Source organism: Mytilus edulis, chromosome 11 (assembly GCF_963676685.1).
Source record: "Mytilus edulis chromosome 11, xbMytEdul2.2, whole genome shotgun sequence".
Classification (NCBI taxonomy): domain Eukaryota; kingdom Metazoa; phylum Mollusca; class Bivalvia; order Mytilida; family Mytilidae; genus Mytilus; species Mytilus edulis.
In genome coordinates, this window is record NC_092354.1 from 72,573,977 (window position 1) to 72,600,047 (window position 26,071).

Sequence of the window (26,071 nt, forward strand, 5' to 3'; positions counted from 1 at the left end):
TTTGGAAACCCGACGCAACATTAGCCTGTTAAGTTTTAAGCAATAGAGATACAGCGCAACATGTGAAAAAAACCTCTTTTTTTACAAAAAACTCAATATCTCGAAAATATAAAAATGAATCATCACCAAAAAGTATACAGATCTTAAGATTAATATAACAAAGAAGTGTGTAAAGTTTTAAAAGCAATAATCATAAATCGTTTTTGAGATATGGTGCGACATGTAACCCCCCCCCCTTTTTTCTTTTACAAAATACTCAATAACTCAAAAATGAAATTTTGAATCATCACCAAAAAGTATACAGGTATTAAGATTAATATAACTAAGAAGTATTTAAAGTTTTAAGCCATAATCAAGAACCGTTTTTGAGATACGGTGCGACATGTGAAAAAAAACACACCCCTGTTTTAGTTACAAAGTGCCGTAACTCAAAAAGTTGTAATCTTATTTTCACAAAAAAAGTATACAGATCATTTGACCATCATAAGAAACAACTATGTTAAGTTTCATGAAATTTGGATAAGTCGTTTTCAAGTTACGGTGCGACATGTTTACACCGGACAGACGGACGGATGGACGGACGGACGGACACTGGACATTTGTATACCATAATACGTCCCGTCAAAATTGACAGACGTATAAAAAATAACACAAAGACAGGTTAGACAAAAGGTCTTTCTACTTCCATTGGTAATTATAAATTAAAAAAGGGGCCTTCCGAAGATGATTAGAAACAGTGATCCCCATTTCCATTCTCAATTTTATATTAGAAACAAGGTCTCATAAATATTAAAACATATGTTTAAAATATATCTTCATAAAAATATGAGCACTAAACACTGGTTTACACTATAATAAAAAAATGTTTGCAAATTGTTAAAACATTTTCGGATTTATCAAAGCACTATAAAAAATGGTAACTCCTTAAAAGTCATAAAACCACAATAATAACTGTTGTTAATCAAAGTATTTATAAAAACTAAAAGTCTGTTCTGTTACAAAACCTATAGGCAAAGGTCTTACTATAATATCAGCGGGAAATTTCGGTTCTAGAGGTGCATTCCGTATTTAATCTGTTTTTTTTTCTCCTATCTCCTGACGACAGCTGGTGTGTCCGTAGATATTGTTTAAATTTTCTATATTTTCACTTTTTAATTAGTTTACCTGCACAATGGCGCAGAAGCAATATTCATTTTTTGGCGCAAATGAAAAACTACAACTTTTAAGAATTGGCGCAGAAGCAATGCGTACTTAAATATCAATCAAATTTGACCGTGCCCACAAAACGATTGTTCAAATTACGAATAGTTTCAGCTTAAAATCCATGGCACTCTAAAATGCAGATTTTTTAAATCACATAAATTCCATATCGATATACGTATATTTGGATCTATGCAATATGTTTATCTGGACATCAGCATGCTAGCTTAGTTCCGTCATTTCAATAACATGGATGGCAATATGTTTGATTGATCTAACCATACGTTAACCAGCGTCCTTTGAATACAGTGATCATGCATGATGTGAACATTTTTTTCTATAGACATAGGTAGATTTGATTAATCCAAATAATATAGGTATAAAGCATACCGGTGTCCATGCAATTCATAATGCAAAACAACAATATATAGAAATAAATTATGTTTTTTTTTATGAAATGTATGTGCTTATGCAACATTATCAAACTGCTGTAATGCATTAGTTATAAACTTTGAAAGAACCGATGACTTTTCATTCGTTTTTAAACTCAAATGTACTTAAATAGCACATTTTAAACCGTAAGAAATTGGTTTATCTCTCGAAAAAACCTGAACTGTTCTCGAAAAAACCGAACTGCTCTCGAAAAAACTTGGACAGATGGAAATGAATATACCCTTAAAATTGCCTTTTAATTACAATAACTAAAACTTTTGTTATAGCATATGTAAATGTAAGGATATAAAGACATCATGTGTGCATGCTCTTTGAAATTTGCATTGGTATGTGTATAGAAATTGCTTTTTTCTATATTTTGGCATAAAAGCATTATTAGGCCAAATCAAACTTTTTTAACTGCAAAGTATGTATGGTTGGCAACATCCTTTCATCACAAATACTTATTTAACTTGTTTGATCTTGTAAATTTAGTTTAAGCATTTATTTTACGTGTTAAAGGAAAACATGTCTGTTTGTTTACATTTTTAGTCATAATCTCTCGAAAAAACCTGGACGCTCTCGAAAAAACCCGATCAAATCACTCGAAAAAACACGATCTCAACCGGACACTATACCTACGGTGGTAATACTCATACGTATTATAATTACATATCAGTAAAAATCTACAAACAGTATGTTAATAAAGAGTTATGAAGTAAAATGTACATGGGACAAAATCACAAAAAAATACATAGAATAATACAAATTATCAATGAACAGGTGTTATATGTCAGTTTGGTATGGTCAAGACGTTTGGTAAAGATAACATCCTTTTAAGAGAGTTATCTCGCCTTAACCAGTTATGGGGTTTTTCGTATTGCGGATTGCATTCCGTATTTGTATATGTTAGTTGATTTGTTCTCTTGATTTATTGTTACCATTCCATGTAGATGTGTTTTTGAAGAATAGAATTTATTAACTTGAATATTCGTTTATTATCTATGCCAGAAAGGAGCATTAAACAGGGCTTTACTTGACAGTCGATGTAGAGTCTGCAACAAAAAACGAATCATAGTATATTTTTAGCATTCTTTTAAACACATACAGTAGACGACTTTAGTTTTAATACCGATTTTGCCGCAAATACTAATATTCTCTTAGAAATCAAAGACGGTTACTTCGAAGTCGATAATAGGGCTATCTTAACTAGTTATCGTAAGTGTATACTAAGATAGCCGTTAAATTGTTAAGATAACCCACGAGGGGATTGCAGATACTCTCTTATCACCATCGTAATCTTCTTGTAAAGCGTTTTCTCTTAAATGAAACTTAAGATAGGTTTTCATGATACAGGGGCCCGCGAGAAACTTCTCTTAAAGTCTTCGTAAGTCATAGTTTACGATTACACAAAGAATGCATTAAGGGTCCTTTTAAGAGTGTATCAATAGAGTGTGCTCTTAAACGCTTCTGTAAATGCTAAGAGTTCTTACTAAAGGACATAACAAATAAGATGTGTTTGAGTTACCCGAATGAGTAAGTTTATGATAAGAGGGTGCACAAAATTGCCTTAAATCATTAAGAACTTTGAATGTGTTAGGGACTGTCAATCATTCTAAAATTGATATAAGATTGCTTCTTGTTACACTCTTAGTCATAAGTATAAGTTCAAAAGGCATGTTAAGTGCTAAGAGAGCGTATTGTTACCGGCCCCTGGAGTCAGGTTCACAAGAAACTTCTTTTTTTTCTTTTTTTTAAAGTTGGTCGTAAGTCATGAACAATTCAGTATACTTACGATCAATCTTAGTCGTAATTTTGTTTGTGAAACCGACTTCTGGGCTCTAGCTGGACGAAAATCTATCAAAAGTCAGTAGAATACTTGTACATGTAAAATGCTATCAGATGTATACGATCGTGTACTTTTTCGGACGTATAATGTTATGGCGTTATTTTCATCGACGTCGGGGTCGGCGTCCGTTTACAGAATGGTTTCTGGACTGTTAAGATTTGTTTAAGTTGTTAGATCTTTTTTAAACATCCTTGCTGAACAAAAGGAGGACTGGGCCTCAAAATGGGGATTTTGCACCAAATCGTTTTTAAAACAAGCGACCCAAATGGAAAACAAAAATTGTGTTTTTTGCTTATATTCACATGGAAAATTGATCTTTCAGCTGAATATAACCTTGTTTTAATATGTATTCCTTATATAACAACAGTCTAAGCCCGTTCTTACCGTCTCCGAGATAAAAGGAGAACAAAATAGGGGCAACACCAACGCACTTAAATGTTGATGTTGTTTTGCATAAGAGTGTTTGTAAAATACCCTGCCTGCGCTTCCAGTCAGATTTGACTTAGATCTTGCGGTTCCAAACTAAAATGGGTTAAATGGCCCACGCCCATATTGGAAACTTTTTAAATTTTTAGTCCAATTCAGATGGGGTTTCTGTATTCCTCAGAAATAAACATGTCTTGTAGTTTCAACAGTTCTAATGTTTCCAAGATAAAAGGGGGCGAAAAAGGACCAAAAAAAAATCCGATTTTGATGTTTTTTTTCCCGTCACATTCCTTGTAAAAATGCTGTCTACCATTTCAATTCGAATTGGCCTAGCTCTTATAGTTTTCGGCAGACAAGGAGTTAAAGGCGACTGAAAAGAGCACCCGTCATGTGTCCAAAAAAATACTTTGTCAAGAACTTTATTGTGCCAACTAAAATACTGTATCCAAACTTAATTTAAAGTTCACTCGTTCAGAAAAGATGAAATGGAAACAATATATACAGAATATGTAGACTCTGATCCTTTATCAAGTTAGGAACATGACAAACAATGATAAATGTGTTCATTAAATATACTTAATTATACATGGCAACCACGGTAGCATTTTTTCAAGTCTCTATTTTGGATTGGCATATCATGCACTAGTGGCACATTTGTATTATTTACCGCTCTATAACGAAAATCTTTACACGCGCCAATTTAGAGGGAAACCTTGTTTTTATTTAACATGTACGGTCAGACATTGGAATCCCTAGAACTCTAAAAACATCAATTGATATATTGTATTTAATTTTTTTAGGTTATTTGCTGATAGCAATTCATTATGGCTTTCAAATTACCCAAGCTGCATCCCCCTCGAAAAAGGACTGCTGTAATTTTTGATAAAAATTTGACAGATGGTTTGCCTCTCTGTAGGCCATGTGATGTAAAAAGGCTAAAGACAATTGGACGTGGAAGTTACGGGCACATTTCTTTGTGCCAAATGCAAGGCAAAGATTATGTACTAAAAGAGCTCATTGTGGATGATGCCGACAGTAAAAAATTGTTCTTGAAAGAGGCAAGAGTCATGGACAATTTAAACCATCAAAACATTGTCAAATTTAATTCTATATATAAAGAAATCGAAATTGGAAATCATGGCATCATTATGGAATATTTGGCCTTTAATTTTGAACCATTTGGTCAAGAATCTGTGGCTTATTCCCTTAGAGACCTCTTAAAATGTATTGATAACTATGACTGTGAAGGATTTGAACATCTCCACCAATTTGATGCAACAGATGTTTGTAGTGGTCTCTCCTACCTTCACGATAACAATATAGTACACAGAGATTTTAAGCCAGAAAATATACTGGTTTCCAATCAGCACTATTGCAAAGATAACAAAGATATAAGTACCTTATGGTTGAATAAACCGGTTGTTGCAAAGCTGGCAGACTTCGGGGAAAGTCGAGCAAAGCTAATACAGACAGCAACTTTGGTACACACAAGAACGAACAACGTATTTAGAGGTACGCCTGTGTTCATGGCACCAGAAATATTTTTTCATGACGGGACCAAACTTCGAGATTTACAGGACCTAAAGCAAATGGATTTATGGTCATATTCCATGATATTGTTTACTCTTCTCAATCCTGATCTCAAGTATCCATATCACTTTGAATATTGTGAGGAGATCGAAAGTGGCAACGATAGACCAGCGACAGAAGTGTTTAAAGTGCTATTTTGGTGATGATTCATTTTTATATTTTCGAGTTATTGAGTTTTTTGTAAAAAAAAGAGTTTTTTTTCACATGTTGCGCTGTATCTCTATTGCTTAAAACTTAACAGGCTAATGTTGCGTCGGGTTTCCAAATACATCTTGTACAATCTTCCTATTGAGCGGGAATAAAGAATGAGTCAGGATATACTAAGCATGACATCCTGTACAACCCTGTGTTATTCAAAAAAGATTTATGTTTTTTCACAAGACGACGGGCGTATCATGCGCTCATGGCGCAGCTGTTTATTTAAATATTGATCAAGTCGAAATGCTATCTAAAACACTTACCACTCATTCAAAAAAGAAGGGTCTGACTTGTTTTTATCATACTGCTTTTATTACATTATAGATGTCTGTTTCCGTTTTTTCCGTTAAATACCAATTCCTCAGAGCAATTGGTACTTTGCGGAACGGAACGGAACGGAAAAATAAATTAAAAAGTTTAAATCAGATTCAACTTGATCACTGTCTCTAATCATCGTCGGAACGGGCTGTTGAAGGCCTCTTTTTTAAATTATAATTACCGATGGAAGGAGAAAGACTTTTTGTGTAACCTGCCTTTGTGTTAAATTTTTTATTATTGATCAAGTCGAAAATGCTATCTAAAACACAAACCACTCATACAAAAAGAGGTGTCAGACAATTTTTTTTTATCATACTGCTTTAACTACATTAAAGATGTCTGTTTCCGTTTTTTCCGTTAAATACCAATTCCTCAGAGCAATTGGTACTTTGCGGAACGGAACGGAACGGAAAAATAAATTAAAAAGTTTAAATCAGATTCAACTTGATCACTGTCTCTAATCATCGTCGGAACGGGCTGTTGAAGGCCTCTTTTTTAAATTATAATTACCGATGGAAGGAGAAAGACTTTTTGTGTAACCTGCCTTTGTGTTAAATTTTTTATTATTGATCAAGTCGAAAATGCTATCTAAAACACAAACCACTCATACAAAAAGAGGTGTCAGACAATTTTTTTTTATCATACTGCTTTAACTACATTAAAGATGTCTGTTTCCGTTTTTTCCGTTAAATACCAATTCCTCAGAGCAATTGGTACTTTGCGGAACGGAACGGAACGGAAAAATAAATTAAAAAGTTTAAATCAGATTCAACTTGATCACTGTCTCTAATCATCGTCGGAACGGGCTGTTGAAGGCCTCTTTTTTAAAATATAATTACCGATGGAAGGAGAAAGACTTTTTGTGTAACCTGCCTTTGTGTTAAATTTTTTATTATTGATCATGTCGAAAATGCTATCTAAAACACATACCACTCATGCAAAAAGAGGTGTCAGACAATTTTTTTTATCATACTGTTTTAATTACATTAAAGATGTCTGTTTCCGTTTTTTCCGTTAAATACCAATTCCTCAGAGCAATTGGTACTTTGCGGAACGGAACGGAACGGAAAAATAAATTAAGAAGTTTAAATCAGATTCAACTTGATCACTGTCTCTAATCAAGGACGACGTGAGGTCAGTCTAGATATCATAATGCATGACTTGCAAATGCGTTAATTTCATGATAATTTATCAGGACAATCCGACATATTCATCTACAGAATATTTCCCGATGTTATACATTATTACACATTTCACCCTGTGAAGATGAGATTAAGTATACATTTGTGTTATTTGTATATGGAAAACCGTAAAACACAGAAATTTTAAAGTTTGTTTTGTTTTAAAGATTTTTCGAAATTTTGATAAATGCCCCCTTTGGATACCTTAAATGAAATTCCGTTCCCTTCCGTAAAGTACCAATAGCCGTTGAAAGTCATTACGGTCAAATTAAACAAACCAAAACTAACTGACTGTGTCTGTAAAAACATCAATAAAATTGAGAATGGAAATGGGGAATGTGCCAAAGAGACAACAACCCGACCACAGAAAAAAACAACAGCAGAAGGTCACCAACAGGTCTTCAATGTAGCGAGAAATTCCCACACCCGGAGGCGTCCTTCAACTGGCCCCTAAACAAATATATACTAGTTCAGTGATAATGAACGCCATACTAATTTCCAAATTGTACACAAGAAACTAAAATTAAAATAATACAAGACTAACAAAGGCCAGAGGCTCCCGACTTGGGACAGGCGCAAAAATGCGGCGGGGTTAAACATGTTTGTGAGATCTCAACCCTCCCCCTATACCTCTAGCCAATGTAGAAAAGTAAACGCATAACAATACGCACATTAAAATTCAGTTCAAGAGAAGTCCGAGTCTACATAAACAGCATCACCCGTATCCCCCGAATTTTTTTTATAAACAACAACGAACAACACATTTTCAAGACAGCTTATCTTGGTAAAGGCTCACAAACTGCAGATTTTTGTGCATCCTCAACGGTGGCAAATCCCCAGTATTACATGACATGTAGAATTTGATTACATTATATTCTGTAAACTTTTTTTTAGTTTACTAATCAGATATAGCTTTAGAGTTAGCTTGAACCTTCTTTGTGGATGTCACCTACTGAGCAGGATTTGCTTACCCTTCCGGAGCACCTGTGACCAACCCCGGTTTTTGGTGGGGTTCGTGTTTGCTGAGTCGTTAGTTAGTTTTCTAAGTTTACTATTGGATTTTTATACAATTTTGGTACTTGCGTTATCAGTTTATTAACGACTTAGGAGTGTAGAATGTTTCGCCTCTCTTTTGTGGATAAGTCAAATTTTCATATGTTGACCAATTGTTGTTCATATTTTTTTTTATCAATGTTGTTGTAGCAAAATATTTGTCATATGGTTTCAAACATCTTGTTAAGCATTTATATTTTACCGTATTGTTTCCGTTTAGAAATATGCACTTTATTATTGTATTTCCAATGTATCACCAAATTCAATAAGAAACAATTTTGAAGAAGGAGAACCGTAACAAGGCAACCAAAAACTGTAAGTACATTCATTTGAATGTTTTTTTATCCTTGCAAATTTCTTGTTGAGAAAAAAAGTAAACAATTAATTCGATTGTCATTTTATTTTCTGCATAATGATTTGAAAGAAATGAAGGGCGATAATTCTGAACACGAATAGAAACGAGGTTATAACGGAAAGGACCGTAGATTGTTCCTTGTAGTATTATATCTAAACAACCCGGTCTGACAGACAGACAATATGGTCAAAAGAATGAAAAGACGACCAAATTAACAACATATACCACAAAACAGCACAAAAACAAGAATGTGTCCTCAGTACACGAATGCCCCACTCGCACTTTCATTTTCTATGTTCAGTGGACCGTGACATTGGGATAAAAACTCTAATTTAGCATTAAAATTAGAAAGATCATATCATAGGGAACATGTGTACTAAGTTTGAAGTTGATTGGACTTCATCAAAAACTACCTTGACCAAAAACTTCAACATTAAGCAGGACAGACGGACAGACGGACAGACGAACGAACGGACGGACGGACGAACGGACGGACGCACAGACCAGAAAACATAATGCCCCTCTACTATCGTAGGTGGGGCATAAAAAAAGCTTTATAAATGTATTCTTAAAGTTTATAATATCTTTATACCAGAATAAATTGGAATGCATATATATTAAACACAACATTTTTACAGCACAATAAATTGGAATGTATTTTAAAACCTAGCACATAAAAGTTTGGGACCTATATATTGTTCATCTAACATTAATAAAATAGTACATTTGTATGGAAGACATAAATATTAAGAAGAATAGTGCAAAACAATAATTTCTTGATATAGACAGATTATAATTGTTCAATGATACATTTGCAAATTGTTCATAAATAAGTAAACGTTTCAATCAACCACCCTTTTTATTCTTCATAGAGGAAGATATAATAATATAAATGTAAAAACATCTAACCCTTATACCCTCAAGCTTACAAGTACACACATGTATGACAATGAAAATGCAATCAAGCAAAACACAGTGTGAAAATGGTTAAGATGAAAAAATTTGTGTAAGAATTGAAATATGGAAAAATATTTTTAAAAATACACTAAATATTATCCACGTTATATTTTGAGGACAATGTTTTTTTACATCACATAAGTATATATCATGCATGTTCTCATAACTCTAGAAATCAAACAAAATAGTAACTTGCCCATAACAGACAAAATATGCATTACATGCATAACATACATAACATAGATACATTGTATAAAAAGATGTGTGCCAATGAGACAACTCTCCATCAAAATAACAATTTATAAAAGTAAACCATTATAGGTCAATGTACGGCCTTCAACACGGAGCCTTGGCTCACACCGAACAAAAAGCTATATATAAATAAAGGGACCAAAAATTACTAGACCAAAAATTATTAGACGTGTAAAACCATTCAAACGGGAAAACCAACGGTCTAATCTATATAAAAAACGAGAAACGAGAAACACGTATAAATTACATAAACAAACGACAACTACTGTACATCAGATTCCTGTTTACATGTATTAAATACATATCAACATACATATAAAATATACATTACATGCATAACATACATATTAGCATACATTACATGCATAGAAACATATATTACACGCATAGCTCACATACATTGTAACATAGATAACAAGCATAGCACACATACATTGTAACATACATTACATGCATAGCTCACATACATGTACATTGTAACATACATTACATGCATAGCACACATACATTGTAACATACATTACATGCATAGCTCACATACATTGTTACATACATAACATGCATAGCACACATACATTGTAACATACATTACATGCATAGCACACATACATTGTAACATACATTACATGCATAGCACACATACATTGTAACATACATTACATGCATACCACACATACATTGTAACATACATTACATGCATAGTACACATACATTGTAACATACATTACATGCATAGCACACATACATTGTAACATACATTACATGCATAGCTCACATACATGTACATTGTAACATACATTACATGCATAGCACACATACATTGTAACATACATTACATGCATAGCTCACATACATTGTTACATACATAACATGCATAGCACACATACATTGTAACATACATTACATGCATAGCACACATACATTGTAACATACATTACATGCATAGCACACATACATTGTAACATACATTACATGCATACCACACATACATTGTAACATACATTACATGCATAGCACACATACATTGTAACATACATTACATGCATAGCACACATACATTGTAACATACATTACATGCATAGCACACATACATTGTAACATACATAACATGCATAGCACACATACATTGTTACATACATTACATGCATAGCTCACATACATTGTTACATACATAACATGCATAGCACACATACATTGTAACATACATTACATGCATAGCTCACATACATTGTAACATACATTACATGCATACCACACATACATTGTAACATACATTACATGCATAGCTCACATACATTGTAACATACATTACATGCATAGCTCACATACATTGTAACATACATTACATGCATAGCACACATACATTGTAACATACATTACATGCATACCACACATACATTGTAACATACATTACATGCATAGCTCACATACATTGTAACATACATTACATGCATAGCATACATACATTGTAACATACATTAAATGCATAGCTCAAATACATTTAACATACATTACATGCATAGCTCACATACATTGTAACATACATTACATGCATACCACACATACATTGTAACATACATTACATGCATAGCATACATACATTGTAACATACATTACATGCATAGCACACATACATTGTAACATACATTACATGTATAGCTCACATACATTGTAACATACATTACATGCATAGCTCACATACATTGTAACATACATTACATGCATAGCTCACATACATTGTAACATACATTACATGCATAGCACACATACATGTACATTGTAACATACATTACATGCATAGCACACATACATTGTAACATATATTACATGCATAGCTCACATACATTGTAATATACATAACATGCATAGCACACATATATTGTAACATACATTACATGCATAGCTCACATACATTGTAACATACATTACATGCATAGCTCACATACATTGTAACATATATTACATGCATAGCATACATACATATAACCCTGCCGCATTTTTGCGCCTGTCCCAAGTCAGGAGCCTCTGGCCTTTGTTAGTCTTGTATTATTTTTAATTTTAGTTTCTTGTGTACAATTTGGAGTTTAGTATGGAGTTCATTATCACTGAACTAGTATATATATTTGTTGAAGGACGCCTCCGGGTGCGAGAATTTCTCGCTGCACTGAAGACCTGTTGGTGACCTTCTGCTGTTGTCTTCTCTATGGTCGAGTTGTTGTCTCTTTGACACATTTCCCATTTCCATTCTCAATTTTATATCAACATATATTACATGCATAACAAACATAAATATTTAACATACATTCACGCATAACATACATATTAGCATACATTACATGCATAGCATACATATTAGCATCCAATATTTACCATGTTTACCCTCACTATCATTTGTAGAAATGTAAAAGCATACTAATATTTCACATTCATGATAATAACAATGTGCATATGGCAATGTTTAAAGTTTTATTGCAACGGTACCTGAACGCATTTTTCGTTGAAGAACATGCATATGATTAATTACAGTAGCATTTCACCCGAAGATGCTCCATCTTTCTATGTCCAGACTCTTTGTTTTCTTGTTCCATTGTATTATTGTGTCCTTCTATCATTCATATAAAGAACTTATGGACGAACATAGACCTCTCTGCTGTGACGTTTACCATCAGGTGATCTAAGTAAAGAAAAATGACTGACATAAGAAAGTGTTCACGAAATATTTGAAAATACATTGAACAAAACTTCCCATTATATTGCTGGAAGGCATCCCAATACTACTCCTAAGAAAAGTCTGCTTGTCTTATTGTATGGCAGTTATCGATGCTGTTTCCTGGTACAGTAAGTTGTCTCAGAGTCTAGCTTGAAAATGACCAATTGATCACTTCGCTTAGTTATATCACGTTACAGGTATACAACTTACAAATAAACGCAAGAACATTCAGGACAGAAAATTACATAAAATGTAAGAAAGAAATGAAAGTGATTTTGTCATTTTTGTTGTATTTTTAACATTTCTGTATAAGCTGGAGGTTTGTCTATCATTAAAACCAGGTTTAATAAACCCACCATTTATTCTTAATATGTCCTGTACCAAGTATAGAAGATTGTTGATGTTATCAAATAGTCCGTTTATGAATGTTGGACAGACAGGTGTTTGTCTTTGTTTCAGTTAAGTGTTTGTGTTGTACTTGTTACGTTGTTTTCTTCTTATACTGTACTAGTAGTTTATTACTTTCCGTCGTTTTTATTATGTAACCCAGATGGGTTTTTGCTAAATCGATTTATGAGTATTTATTAGTAATATACAATACCTTATTCACTTATTCATGTACTAGTATTTCAAGTTAAAGATACTCACAACGTTCGTAAACTAATTGTTTCTGTAATTCGTTCTCCTCCATTTACCCTGTTCCAGACTAGAGGCAGACTTCCGGTATTGACACTATACTCTATGGGAAGTCCAGGGAACACAGAGGCTACATGTAAGATCCCGTCTTTGATTCTAAAGTATGTGTATCAGAGCATGATTTTAAGCTTTTAGTGGCTTAACTGATTTACACTTTAAACAGATCACAAGCTGTTAACCAAGTTTGACGAATACAAACACATTGAGACGTTTATTAGTAACAATAAATTGTATCCTTATAAATTGCAATCATTCCTTATCGGACATATATCTTAATCCAAAACAAAACAATACGAGTGTTATTGTTTCACTATAGGAGAAAGGCTAAACAAAACAGTATGTGTGTGCAGTGTGTCAATGTTGGAAACCAGCTTCCTCCACCAATAAATACTGGCCGCCACGAAATAGCCTAAATGTGGTGCTTAAAAGTGGCGTAAAAACACCAAAAAATCAAATCAAATCAATGACAATGTTGGAAAAATTGGCAAACGAAACACTACATGTACGTGTGTTCAATGTTTGCGTGTTTGAAACAATCAAGATGTGTGTGTGTGTGTGTGCTAAGTGATTCACTGCTGATTCACTGCTAGGAAATGGACATATATATATATATATATATATATATGGACATATATATATATATATATATATATATATATATATATATATCATGTACTGTAGTACGACGCTAGTAAAACTGACGAGGAAAGGTAACACACGGCCACCGAAATCTTTATTATTGTGAAGCCCAGGTGGTCGTGTATATATATATACGAATGATCCGTTTTTCCCTGTTTTGAAAAGAGTTTAACGGATGTGTGTTTATCAATCTATATTGTTCTTATACTTACATTGCACCTGGAGGGGGTAGACGATAATTCACGTGCATTCTGTCCAATTTAGGGAGTTCCCTATATGAAAGACTGTTGGCAAACTTTATCCAGTCCCTTTCAAACTCTGTCTGATCCGCTGTTGTTTCCCATTCTGCTCTATGCCATGCCCGCTCAGCCATTGCTTGTAGACGTGGGTATGTCATATAGTCAAATTGTTCCTTTGTCCTGATTAATTCAGTCCACAGCTGAGATTGCATGCCTAATATAAACAAATAAATAGCTGTTAATTTTTGTGTCATCTTGTCTTGTCAACGTATATGTGTTTCACCTAACAGAAGTTCCAGTGGAAACTTTGTTATAAACAATGTCATAATACCTGTTCCTGATGGAACAAATATAGCTATACTATTTATTCCGTTAGGAACATCTACTGTAATATTTATTCCTCTGGAAATAATATTCCAGAATATGTTTTTCATTTGGAACTTATAGTGTGAAGGAACTTCTATTCCGTGACAGTCTCTTGTGCAGAGTTGTCTAATTGGCAATCCTTACATTACCTCAGTATCTTTAACCCCCTAATTAGGAGAACCATACCAGTGTCTTCATAGCACCAGTATGTCCAACAGTAAATACCCTCCACCTGCGTGCTTTATATATAGTGAAGTATCAGTCCAATACCATTGAATTTTCGTTTTATATACAAGTTATTTACACAATGTTCATTTTCCGTATCACAGTTGTTGGGTTATTTAACCTTTACGTTTTTCTTGTCCTTTTTCCATCCTTTTTGACAGGAAACTATATCTGGTGGTGTGTAACAAAAAGAGAAGTCGGCGGCTACAGTATTCTATTTTGGCCATTAATTTTGTGTCCAGTTTCAGATTTCCCCGCAGCATTGTAATGTCCAAAAGAATTTGCATCTTTACTTTTGATGTTTGCTCATGAAAGTCTACATTTATTGAACCCTTCAGAATGGCACTCACTTTATCCATAATTGAATTTCTGATATCGGATAGCCCTTCGCATTCTAGGATAAATGTTCCAGCGTTTCGTCCCCTTGGTGGCATATAAGACACATCGGGTTTGTTTCATTTTCATACATTTTGATTCTGTGCGACTGCAGAATGTATGTGCCGGTTAGCATTTCTAGCTTTGGAGGAATTCTTCCTATGTCTCTTGCTGATTGACATTTGATTTTTAGTAGTGGATGTAGCTTCCCTTGGTAAAATTCCATACCACATATTTTTATATGAACATCTCAAAAAAACAAGTTTAACCCCGCTGCAATTTTGCGCTTGTCCCAAGTCAGGAGCCTCTGGCCTTTGTTAATTAGTCTTGTATGGTTTATAATTTAGTTTCATGCGTATAACTCGGAGTTTAGTATGACGTCCATTATTACTGAACTAGTATACATATTTGATGAGAGGCCAGCTGAAGGACGCCTCTGGATGCGGGAGTTGCTCGCTACATTGAAGACCCATTGTTGGCCTTCGGTTGTTGTCTGCTCTATGCACGGGTTGTTGTCTCTTTGAAACATTCCCCTTTTCCATTCTCAATTTTAATATTCATTTAAAGCGTTCATATCCTTTTGTGAGACATATATCTAATACGTGAAGTGACTGAAAAACACCTAGAGGTACTGAAAAACATAACAAAAACCGACAATGGAAATGGGGAATTTGTCAAACAGACAACAACCCAGCCAAACAGCAGAAGGCCACTAATAGGTCTTCAGCGAATAATTCCTCACCCGCAGAAGTGATTTAGCTTGCCCTGAAATAAAATTGTGTACTAGTTCAGTAATAACGAACTATATTCTAAACTCCAGAATATAAACATTTATTCACATGCAAGTACACAAGACCGTTGTTTGTAAAAAAAACTAAACTTATCATTGCATCTAAAGTGTCAGTGGAACACAACTAGAGCTGTTCATCAAACTTCGATAACCACCAACATACAAATGTCGTTTTGATACGCTACTTGCTTGTGAAAGAATAATCTTCTATAGCATTTCCAATTTATTTTCTATGCATTTTCTGTTATATAAATTGATAAACAACATATAAGTATATAGTTAAGATGTGGTACGATTGCCAATAAGACAACTATCTAACAGAGACCAAATGGCATAGGAGGTAACAACTATAGGTTACCGTTAGTCCTTGTGAATAAAAATGATTTTAGGTAAACCTTCTTTAACTACAAACGAGGGAGACAAACTAATAATGAACAATTGAATTTGTGAGTAATGATGCACTGCCAGCTAAAAAATTAAGGTGAACTGGAGTTTTTGAGTGATGAATCTTAAAATACATTACTATACGCTAACGCATGTAAACACTGAAAACAAATTTTAGAAAATCCTTGTAATTTAGTTCCTGAGAAAGATGCAACGAAAAATATTAATATGACAGAGGGACGGACAGAGGTAAAGCTTTTGTTTTAAAGCGGGGTATTATTACATAACACAGAAGACAGAATCTGCCGTCTCTGTGAATCAAACGACATTGGTGACGAGTACCATTATATTATGAATTGTGGATCTTTTATGTTTGAAAGAAAGAAATTTTTACCTACATACTGCTGGTCTAACCCTAATATCTATAAGTTTGATCAACTGTTTAATTCATGTAATATTGTAATATTAGAAAAACTATGTAAATTTATCAAAGTTATAAATGTGAAAGTCAGTCCTCCAAGTTAATTTCATTGTATTGTTCACACATGCTTGTAAAAATTGTACCTTATAGTTATGTTTGTGTATGTTCTCTATAACTATGTTATTGTAGTTTTATGAGAAATGAAGTATTCGTATTACATATGATTTTATTCTTACTACCAACTACTTACCTACAATATTTTCTGGTTTGTCCAGGGACCCATAACCTTCTATGCCTTTGAATGGATCAAACCCAAATACCATTTTAGTATTGATGTATCTAGTAGCCCAGTATAAACCTCTTTCCTCTGGATCTGGTTCGTAAGGATGATCAAAATATAAATAGGCTCCTCGGCAATTAACTACCTGAAATAAAATGACCATGTCGTTTTTCATTAAACATTCCGAAAACAACCTGTACCAACATCAAAGAAAAGGTAGAACTTCGGATTTTCTTTAAAACATTATGAAATGCTATACAGACCACCAGACTGTTTATACTATAAAAAGCTATACATACATGTATATAACGATTTAAAATTATATGTCAAGACATAATCTACCATGTATTACTGGACTTCAGTGGCTGTTGAAACAGACATAAAGAAAGTTCAAAATTACCTTTTCTTTTTAATTTCTTGAGCTGTTTATTATTTATGCTGCTTTAGGTTGGTAAAGCATGTTTTTACTTCATTTGAAAATTTGCTGCTAATTTTTATTGCATGTATGTGAGATTTCAACTTTGTATTACAGGTTGTTTTATATGTCTAAATGCACTGTTTATATGTTATTCATATGTTTTTACACATTCGGTCAAAAACTCATTAGAAGTTGTGTTGCTTATTTGTACTCATGACGAATCAACTGATCTTATCTTTAGTCATTTTTATTTTTATTCTTTTTGGTGCATTATTCCCGAATTTACAACCCCATCTACACTCTCCGCATTAACAGTCTTACCTTGTAGCCTGCATTTGCTACTTTAAACAACGCTTTATGATGTTCTGTCCATACAAAGGCATACAAGTCTCTAAAAGAAAATATAAACATGATAAATAGAATATTATAAATTTAAACTCACTGCGTAATATAATTATGTATAAATCTGTGAATGTGAAAGTGTGGTTGAAAGTTCAAGAAAGACAGGAGAGTAGCATATACATACTACATACATGTACATATAAATTTCATTTGTTTACCAATACCACGATCGTGTCGCCGAATTAATTCAAACGGTTATATTTAATAAAGGACATATGCTTAAAAATTTCCCTCCAGGGGCCCCAACAGACAAAATATTGAAATTTGCACTGGCAATATGAGAACATTCTTTTGAAAAGCTAGATCCCCAAACATATTTGCAATAGCATTAGCTACTGGACCCCCTGTAAAATTTTGTCTGGACCCCCATGTAAAATTTTGTCTTAACCGCTTATTTTCAAAAACAAGACACAAATTCAGACCAATATACACAAAAATAGATAAAAAGTTGTTAACTGAGACATTATACTATAATGATAAAAGTAAGAGACTATGTCCTAAACAAAATAGATACATTTTTTGTAACATTGATTGTATTGGATTCTCAGTAGTTTTCGCTTCTCCAGCTAACAAAGTAACAGTCCGCAGGAATACATATCAACGTTCTCAGACACATTGGTCAGATTCTGACCCCTCAGACACATTTTTCAGACTCCCGATCCTTCAGACACATTTTCGGACTCCTCGCCGACCAGAGGTGAGCACGCTACGTGCATCCCGAGACGGTGATCACTTGCAATATGACAGCTGTTATCCTTTCGTTTGATGTGTTTTATCTTTGGCATGCCTTTATCTTTTGATTTTGCCATTTGATTACTATGGACTTTCCGTTTTGAATTTTCCTTGGAGATTAGTATTTTTGTGATTTAACTGTTTACTGTATTTGGATAAGAATTAAGTATGTAAAATAAGTAGTTTATTTAAATATTTTACCTTTCTTTTACACCTAAACTTTTCAGAGAATATGGTGTATTGTTTTTCAAAAGTCCATCCTCCCAAACAGCATACGATAATTCGTTGAATTTTGTATTGCCAACAATCTTCTCAATGAAGTATTGCTTTATATCATTTCGATTTACAGAACATTTCATATCTCTCATCGCACGTGCGGGTACCTCGTCGCCTCCAAGGTGAAACAAGGTCAAAGGTTGTATATCCTTGTGTATGGATACGAGTGTTCCTAGGACTACATCAATAAAGTTATACAGACCCTGACGACATGGGTTCGCAGAGTTGTCGTTGAAGCCTTGAGCAGTCCGATAATTGTTCCCATCCTCACTGTCTGTCATTTTATACAAGTCTCCTTCATCTTTGCGATTTTGTTGACGCAGTGTAATCGATTTAAGTGCAGCGCGCATGTGACTTGGCATATCAATTTCCGGTATAATTTGAATATGGCGTCGATTGGCATATTTTAGGATTTCTTGATAGTCTTTGACAGTATAATAACCAGAACCGAGACTAGTTTTATGAGGTCCAGAACCAAGTGACGGCATCAGACATATAGTCTCTTTTTCGTCGTGACATCTATTTGAACCAAGCTACAACATAAACAAATACATGAAATATGTTCAAATTGATAGACGCAAAATTAAAGTAAGTTTTAAAGGTATATATAGCATGGTTTATGTGTTTCTCTGGTATTAAAAAATGTGCTTTTCAGAAGTTAACTATACTTTTCTTATGAAAGACGGCCATCAACGACACATTGAGTCTTTGGGTTACAGCCTTCTGACTTGGGATAAGTACACAAAGAATATTGCAAGACGGGTTAAACTTTTGACTTCTGACTTGGGATAGGGGCGAGTAATCGTTTGTAATGACAACCTTTGAATTACAGCCTTCTGACTTGGGATAGGTACATACATAATGTTGCAGGGCGGTCAAACTTTTACAACGACAACCTTTGGGTTACAGCCTTCGGACTTCAAGTGGGATCGGTACACAAAGAATGTTGAAGGACGGATTAAGAATTTGCTCTTCTGACTTGGATGAGGGACGGGTTAATCTTTTGTAACGACAACCTTTGGGTCACAACCTTCTGACTTGGAATATATACACAAATAATGTTGCAGGACTCACTTTTGTCAGTTCAGGTATCTGAGGAATTTGTAATCTCCACCCGTCGTCGTCTGACAAATGAAGATGTAATTTATTTAGTTTGTACATAGCCATTATATCCAGTAATTCCATTATTGTTTCTTTCCCATGAAAATTTCTGGACAAGTCAACCATGTGACCTCGATATGTAAACCTTGGTCGGTCCTTTATATGTATATCATGTAAAGACTTCTCTTTGGAATGGACTGATTCGTCTATCAAGCTAAGTAATGACTGTAAACCATTAAATGCCCCATGACTTGTAGGTGATGTAATAGATATTTTCTGTAACTCGGCATCGACTCGCAGTTCGTAGGCTTCATCATTTTGTTCTTGGATATGCTTATGGAATGTTGGCGATCCTTTTGAAAACTGAATGAATTTGTCTTTATCTGTTTTCTGTACAATTTTCATCGCAAGTTTATCTAAAAAGATACTATTAATATATAATTCAATGAATTTAAATACTGAAAGCCGTACTAAATAACTTGAAAATTCAATACCCCAAGCACTATGTACACTGTGCATAACGAAATACAAAAAAAAGTTATAATAAAAAAGGCATCTCCCATATATATTGATAGTCCTGTTATAAAGCCAAACCAGATATATCTGTACATTTATATACCCTATAAATCTAATTGTATCTGTTTAACTCCTCCGTTTAAGCTCAATTATATTCTTCTTACTTAAAACGTGGTTGGCATAATAATGCAACATATTTACAGAGGCCATTGTCTGAGGTCAATATGAAGACAAAGCAAAACCTATAAATGTATTGCTTTGAACTTTGATCTGAATGCAAGCTGATGATAACGAAGATTTTTTTTTATTAAATTATTATTAGTTTGCTTACCAGCTAGAAACTGAACTTCGGATGGAAAATCAACAGAACTCAATATAACCCATTCGGAAGCATCAAATACAACGAACTTTTCCGACACACGGACTTCCTCTGGAGTTGGTATGATAGTTTTCCTCGTTTTAGCTAAATCCTTAAAACTGTGTTTACTCATATTGTATCGATCTTTCGCAGTATACGGATTGTGTTCATCTTCTTGACTTCTCTTCCACTGATCTGGGTGATTAAATGAGGAAACAAATTCCAATTCTTCTCCCTCGGTACTTTTTATAATTTGGGGTGCCAAATTAGGCCCGGTAACGTACCAGTTTGGAAATGAGTCAGTTTTAGATAGTTGAAAATGTGATGACATTATTGGAACCGATAACTCTTCAGAAGGTTTCAATGGTTTATATAGGTCTTCATCTGGAAATATGTTATACAACAAACCGGAAACATGCGAAACTCTCAAGCCTGATTGTCCAAGAAGAATATTATGTTGATATCGATCGTCAATCATGTCAATTTTCGGTTCTACTATCCGAATGTGATGAAAATATATTTTCCATGATTTATCTTCAATAGTGTGTGTTCCAGTATTTTTGAAAACTAACACATGTTTGGCATACGTATGTAGATTTTGTTTCACAGTCCATCGGACATCTAGATATTGAGCAATATAGTCTATTTTTCCTTGTGGTGTTTCATAATCTGCTTAAAAAAAATTATATCATTAAATTATGTGTACGTTGTCTTAAGCAAATATTTTAGTGCCTATGTATGCTTTCAATACACAAACCATTCGCCGCCCGGGCTCATGGTTTCTTTTTCAAGAACCAACACTTAGCCATTAACTCTATATTACTGAACTAAAAAGTTTAAACAATTTTTAATTCATAACAATTTGGTTTAATTTCGTACAATGTACAACCATATCTTTTCATGCAGAGCATTGCACTCAATATTGTTTTTTATCCCTTTTAGTATTTATATACTCTCGACTATATATTTCTAATATAATAAGTTTATTAATAAAATGTTACACTGTTCCGCAAGTCTCAAAAAAAAAACAACATAAATATCAAAGTTGTAAACCGTTTCGCTAGGTTCGATTTTTAAAAAACTGAGGTTTCAAACATCTATTCATATCGGAGAAACATTATATACAGTAATTTCCATTAATGCATTAATGCACCAAGATGTCCATCTTTATGTTTCTGTTTAATTGTTTTACAATATCTATTCTTCAATTTTCAAAGAAAACATATATGTATTGTAGAATTGATTGTGATGTTAAAATAAAGCGGACGGACGAACAAACTGACATCGACATCACTATATAGATGTCTGAGACATCACTAGAGACAAAGGTATAGAATATGCTGTCTTGATTATTGACATAGCTTTAAATGTACATAGATGTATGTCTATACTAAATCGTTCAAAGGAGTATATAATAAAACTATTACCTATAGCATCACCAGTCCCGGCTACAGAGCTAAAATAATAAAATGAATATGAAATGAATGTATATTATTATGTATCAATATAATTGAAATAAGTGTTCTCGAGTAATAATTTTTTATCAGATTGCAGGTGCATATCTATCAATTTTAAAAGGGGGTTCCAACTACATGTTTATGTACCCATTCAAAGGCATTGGTCGTCATTAAAGGAGCGGTTGCGACCCCCGAAACCACACCTTTCTGGATCCGCCACGGGATTGTAAATAAATATGATAAAAACTAAATCCACTCTCCAATGTAATATGGAGGAATAAATGCTATCAGCAATTATTAACCTCGTGACATTTGATGTATGAATGTTCCGGGTATGCCTGCAACTCAGTTGTTGTTTGTATATATTTAGAAACTTGGACCAACTACTCTCCCAGGGAACAAGAAACGCAAATTTTCATAAAACTACTTACCAGGTACTATATAATGACTTGTCAAGAGTCTGAGGTCCCCTTTCAATTGACTTAACAAAATACGTGTTACTTGTAAACTATGAATTTTTAGAGTGAAAAGAATATAAAGTCGTACGTGTAAAGTAAGAAGGAAACATTTCTATGTCAATAAACCAACACGTTATTGACGCCGACGCCGTTGAAAACAGCATCAAAAAATTATTATATTTTAGTCATGTTAGTTGCGCTTTTTGATTCCGTCTAGGCGTGGCAAAAAACAGAATATTTTGTTACCTTTTCATTTTAAAATACTGTGTTCTGAAGATAAGTATACACACTGCTAACAAAGGTATAGTTATCAACAACTTCCGGAGAAAACCCATGCTCGTCCAGTTAATGGTTCTCTTCATTCTCAAGGCAAACATGGTCTTATGGGATACATGTACATGTCATCATACTTCCTGTATAAAATCAATGATAAACTATTAAACAGTCAAGTTAATGGTCCTCTTCATTCTCATGGCAAACATGGTTTTATGGGATACATGTACATATCATCATACTTTCTACATGTATATAAAATCAATTATAAACTATTAAACAGTCAAGTTAATGGTCCTCTTCATTCTCAAGGCAAACATCGTCCCCCCCCCCCCCACCTTCTTAACTTAATTTGGGAAAAAATTGATATACCAATAGGGATTAATGTAAAAATCGATTTTAGATATACAAAACTTGCAGAATTTTAACCCCCCACCCCAAAACTATTTGATTTAAGTTTTTTTTATCCTACATCGATCTTTTGATGTCGTCCCTAAGTGTTACATGTACTGTAGTTGTTTGTCTTTTATGTCGTTTTGGCATGGTAGTTCGTTTTTGACAGTTCGTTTTGGACTCATAAGTTTAAATACCGGTTCTGTATCTATCGCCTTTCTTTCAAGTCTCAAGTTCGAGATAGTTTTCAAAATAAATATTGAACTGCCTTTTCCCTACTATATAAACTGTAGTACGTTCAATGAATGAATCGAAGTTCAGGCCGTTTTGTACATACATTTTATATTATTATTGAAATAAATGTGTCTTTTTATAATTTTATTTGGGATAAAACGCTTTGACCGAAACACTTTCAACGCTTTTACAATTATGACCGGACTATTTGGACAGTGCAATGAAATTAGTTTTTAAACAACATTTTAGTATTTCAATTGTTTTAATGTATATTTAGGGTTTGCATTTATTTCACTATTCTAGACTTTGTCGTAAATTTAGGCATAAGTGTTTTACACGGATTATGTGTCATAATCTTGGACAAAGGTCTTATAAATGCATTTACTCTATTTATCTCATTATTTATTCTCTGTGCCAGTTTAGACTGTAATTTACAAAGACTTGTCGGACACTAATTACTCTTTTAATCTATTGTTATTTCTAATTTGTCATCTGTTAATCTGCGTAATCCTTTAATTGCTTGTGTTTATATATATTGTTATTGTTTGTATGTTACTTTACATTTAGTTTGGAGTTTGTTGTTCGGTCTTGCCGGACTGCTGAAATAAAAGTTTAAGGAGCGAAATCTTCCTTCTTGATTCTCATTTAGCTGGAACGCCATTTCACCCGGCTATACAATCATGCACTTACAATTATAAACTACAATGCACATGTGCAATGTACATGATTATGTTACTGGGCATAGACGCTGCATCCAATTGAAACAGAAATAAAATATAACTTTGTGAAGACTTCGTCAAATGAAAAGTTTAAATGCTTGCACATTGGAAAGTACAACCTTTGAATAACGGTTTTTCTTATTTCATTGTGAATTGTATAAGATTTTCAAATCATGCCCCAACAAAGCACGATTACACATATCGTTATATATACGTGTATTGACTATCTAACTATACACAGTTTATAAATATTGAATAGTATTGATATACATATAAATATATTGTTGTCATTCTTTCACATTTCCTCTATGTTATATTGTCAACATATCGATAACAACATGATAACACATGTTGTAACTAAACTAGAAAAACGGACCAAGACACCGGCTATGTAAATATAATGAGTTGGACGGCTGCAGTGCAGGCGATTTGGTGTCACGATATCACAGTAGCATGGGTTCGAATCCCGGCGAGGGAAGAACCAAAAATTTGCGAAAGCAAATTTACAGATCTAACATTGTTGGGTTGATGTTTAGACGAGTTGAATATAATGAGTTGTATATATTTAGAAAAAGAAGAAGAAGAAGAAGGAAAAGAAGAAGTTTTATTTTACAAATACAATAAACAATACAGTATACATAGTTACAAACACAAATAAGAAACAACAGTCTTGATGTATTATTATATATATATATATAATATATATAGCAGAAGTATACATAAAACCTTCGTCTGAGGCACACCTCTAGAAAGTAACAAAAAAGAATACTGTGAGTATAGGTCACTAGTTCGAGCGATGAATTGGTCAGCATGCCTTTCACACACACACACACACACTTTGCAGTATGATTTTATAGCACATTATAACTTTAAAAAGAAATGTAATACACATGTATATATATATTATTAATGTTCATGAATGTTTTATGTACAATGCAGCAACTTTAAGACACAACAGATACACTGTCATTTAAAGTTAGTCTTGTATCTTTTTAATTGATTCATGAAAACATCAATTTATATTATATTCTATTATATTCTATATGAAATTAAAATACCCCATTTGAGCCTCAAAACTTTATTTCCGTAGTTTGAGTTTGGACATTTTTATAAAATATTGTAAAGATGTTGGTCCTCGCACCAACTGAAAAGTGTAAATATAAATTGATAGCAATAACACATACCTCAGAAATATATAGATATCAATCACACAACATGTTGACACGTCAATACGGTACACATGGTACACTAGGTAAGAAAGTTGACTTTGTTTATGCTTATGTGGTAAGGTTACGTAAGCTAGACATGACGAGTACGGACTGGGACGAGAGAACCAGAGAGTCCAATCGGAAGTGTGTGTGCGGAGTAATCTTCCTCGTGTAAAAGACAGTGCAGACGAGTGTCACAGATATATTGCAGAGACTATTTGAGAGCATTTAAGAGTGACAATACTTAAACCTACAATCTAAGCCTTGCCGATCACAGCATAATTGGTAAGTTAGCTTAAATATACATCAAATGGCGACTGCGAGCTGGGTTTAAGTGTTGTGAAAAGCTTTTCAAAGGGAAAGTGCAGAAAAAAATAGTTCGTGAGCGCGAACACGTTGTATGATCAGTTTAACAGGATATAACTGTGTGGAATTCATGAATAAAGGATAAATGTGATTCAGTATATCATTTTGCAACAACAGTGAGTAGTTTTTTGTTATTTTTGAAATTTTGAAAATTTTGTCACGGAAAAAATAGTTTTCACCAAAAAGCGGGCAAATTAACCACAGTATCCTATTATTAGACGTTT

General features: G+C 33.6%; 2 protein-coding genes across 2 annotated transcripts; one reads left to right on the forward strand and one right to left on the reverse strand.

The window, feature by feature from the left end:
- Positions 1-4,731: 4,731 nt before the first annotated feature.
- Positions 4,732-5,640, forward strand: LOC139494565 (probable serine/threonine-protein kinase nek1). Its single transcript, XM_071282726.1, has one exon. It carries the CDS (start codon positions 4,732-4,734, stop codon positions 5,638-5,640), a length of 909 nt encoding a protein of 302 aa, XP_071138827.1.
- Positions 5,641-9,633: 3,993 nt separating this feature from the next.
- Positions 9,634-25,553, reverse strand: LOC139496222 (N,N'-diacetylchitobiase-like). The gene is made up of 12 exons (XM_071284702.1): positions 25,458-25,553; positions 22,901-23,067; positions 22,167-22,195; positions 20,713-21,408; positions 19,839-20,281; positions 18,690-19,297; positions 17,676-17,745; positions 16,907-17,081; positions 14,069-14,309; positions 13,170-13,313; positions 11,369-12,485; positions 9,634-10,269 (listed from the first exon to the last, which is right to left on the reverse strand). The coding sequence occupies exons 2-11, from the start codon at positions 23,029-23,031 to the stop codon at positions 12,437-12,439; spliced, it is 2,586 nt and encodes an 861-aa protein (XP_071140803.1). The 5' UTR covers positions 23,032-23,067; positions 25,458-25,553; the 3' UTR covers positions 9,634-10,269; positions 11,369-12,436.
- Between the last annotated feature and the right edge of the window lie 518 nt (positions 25,554-26,071).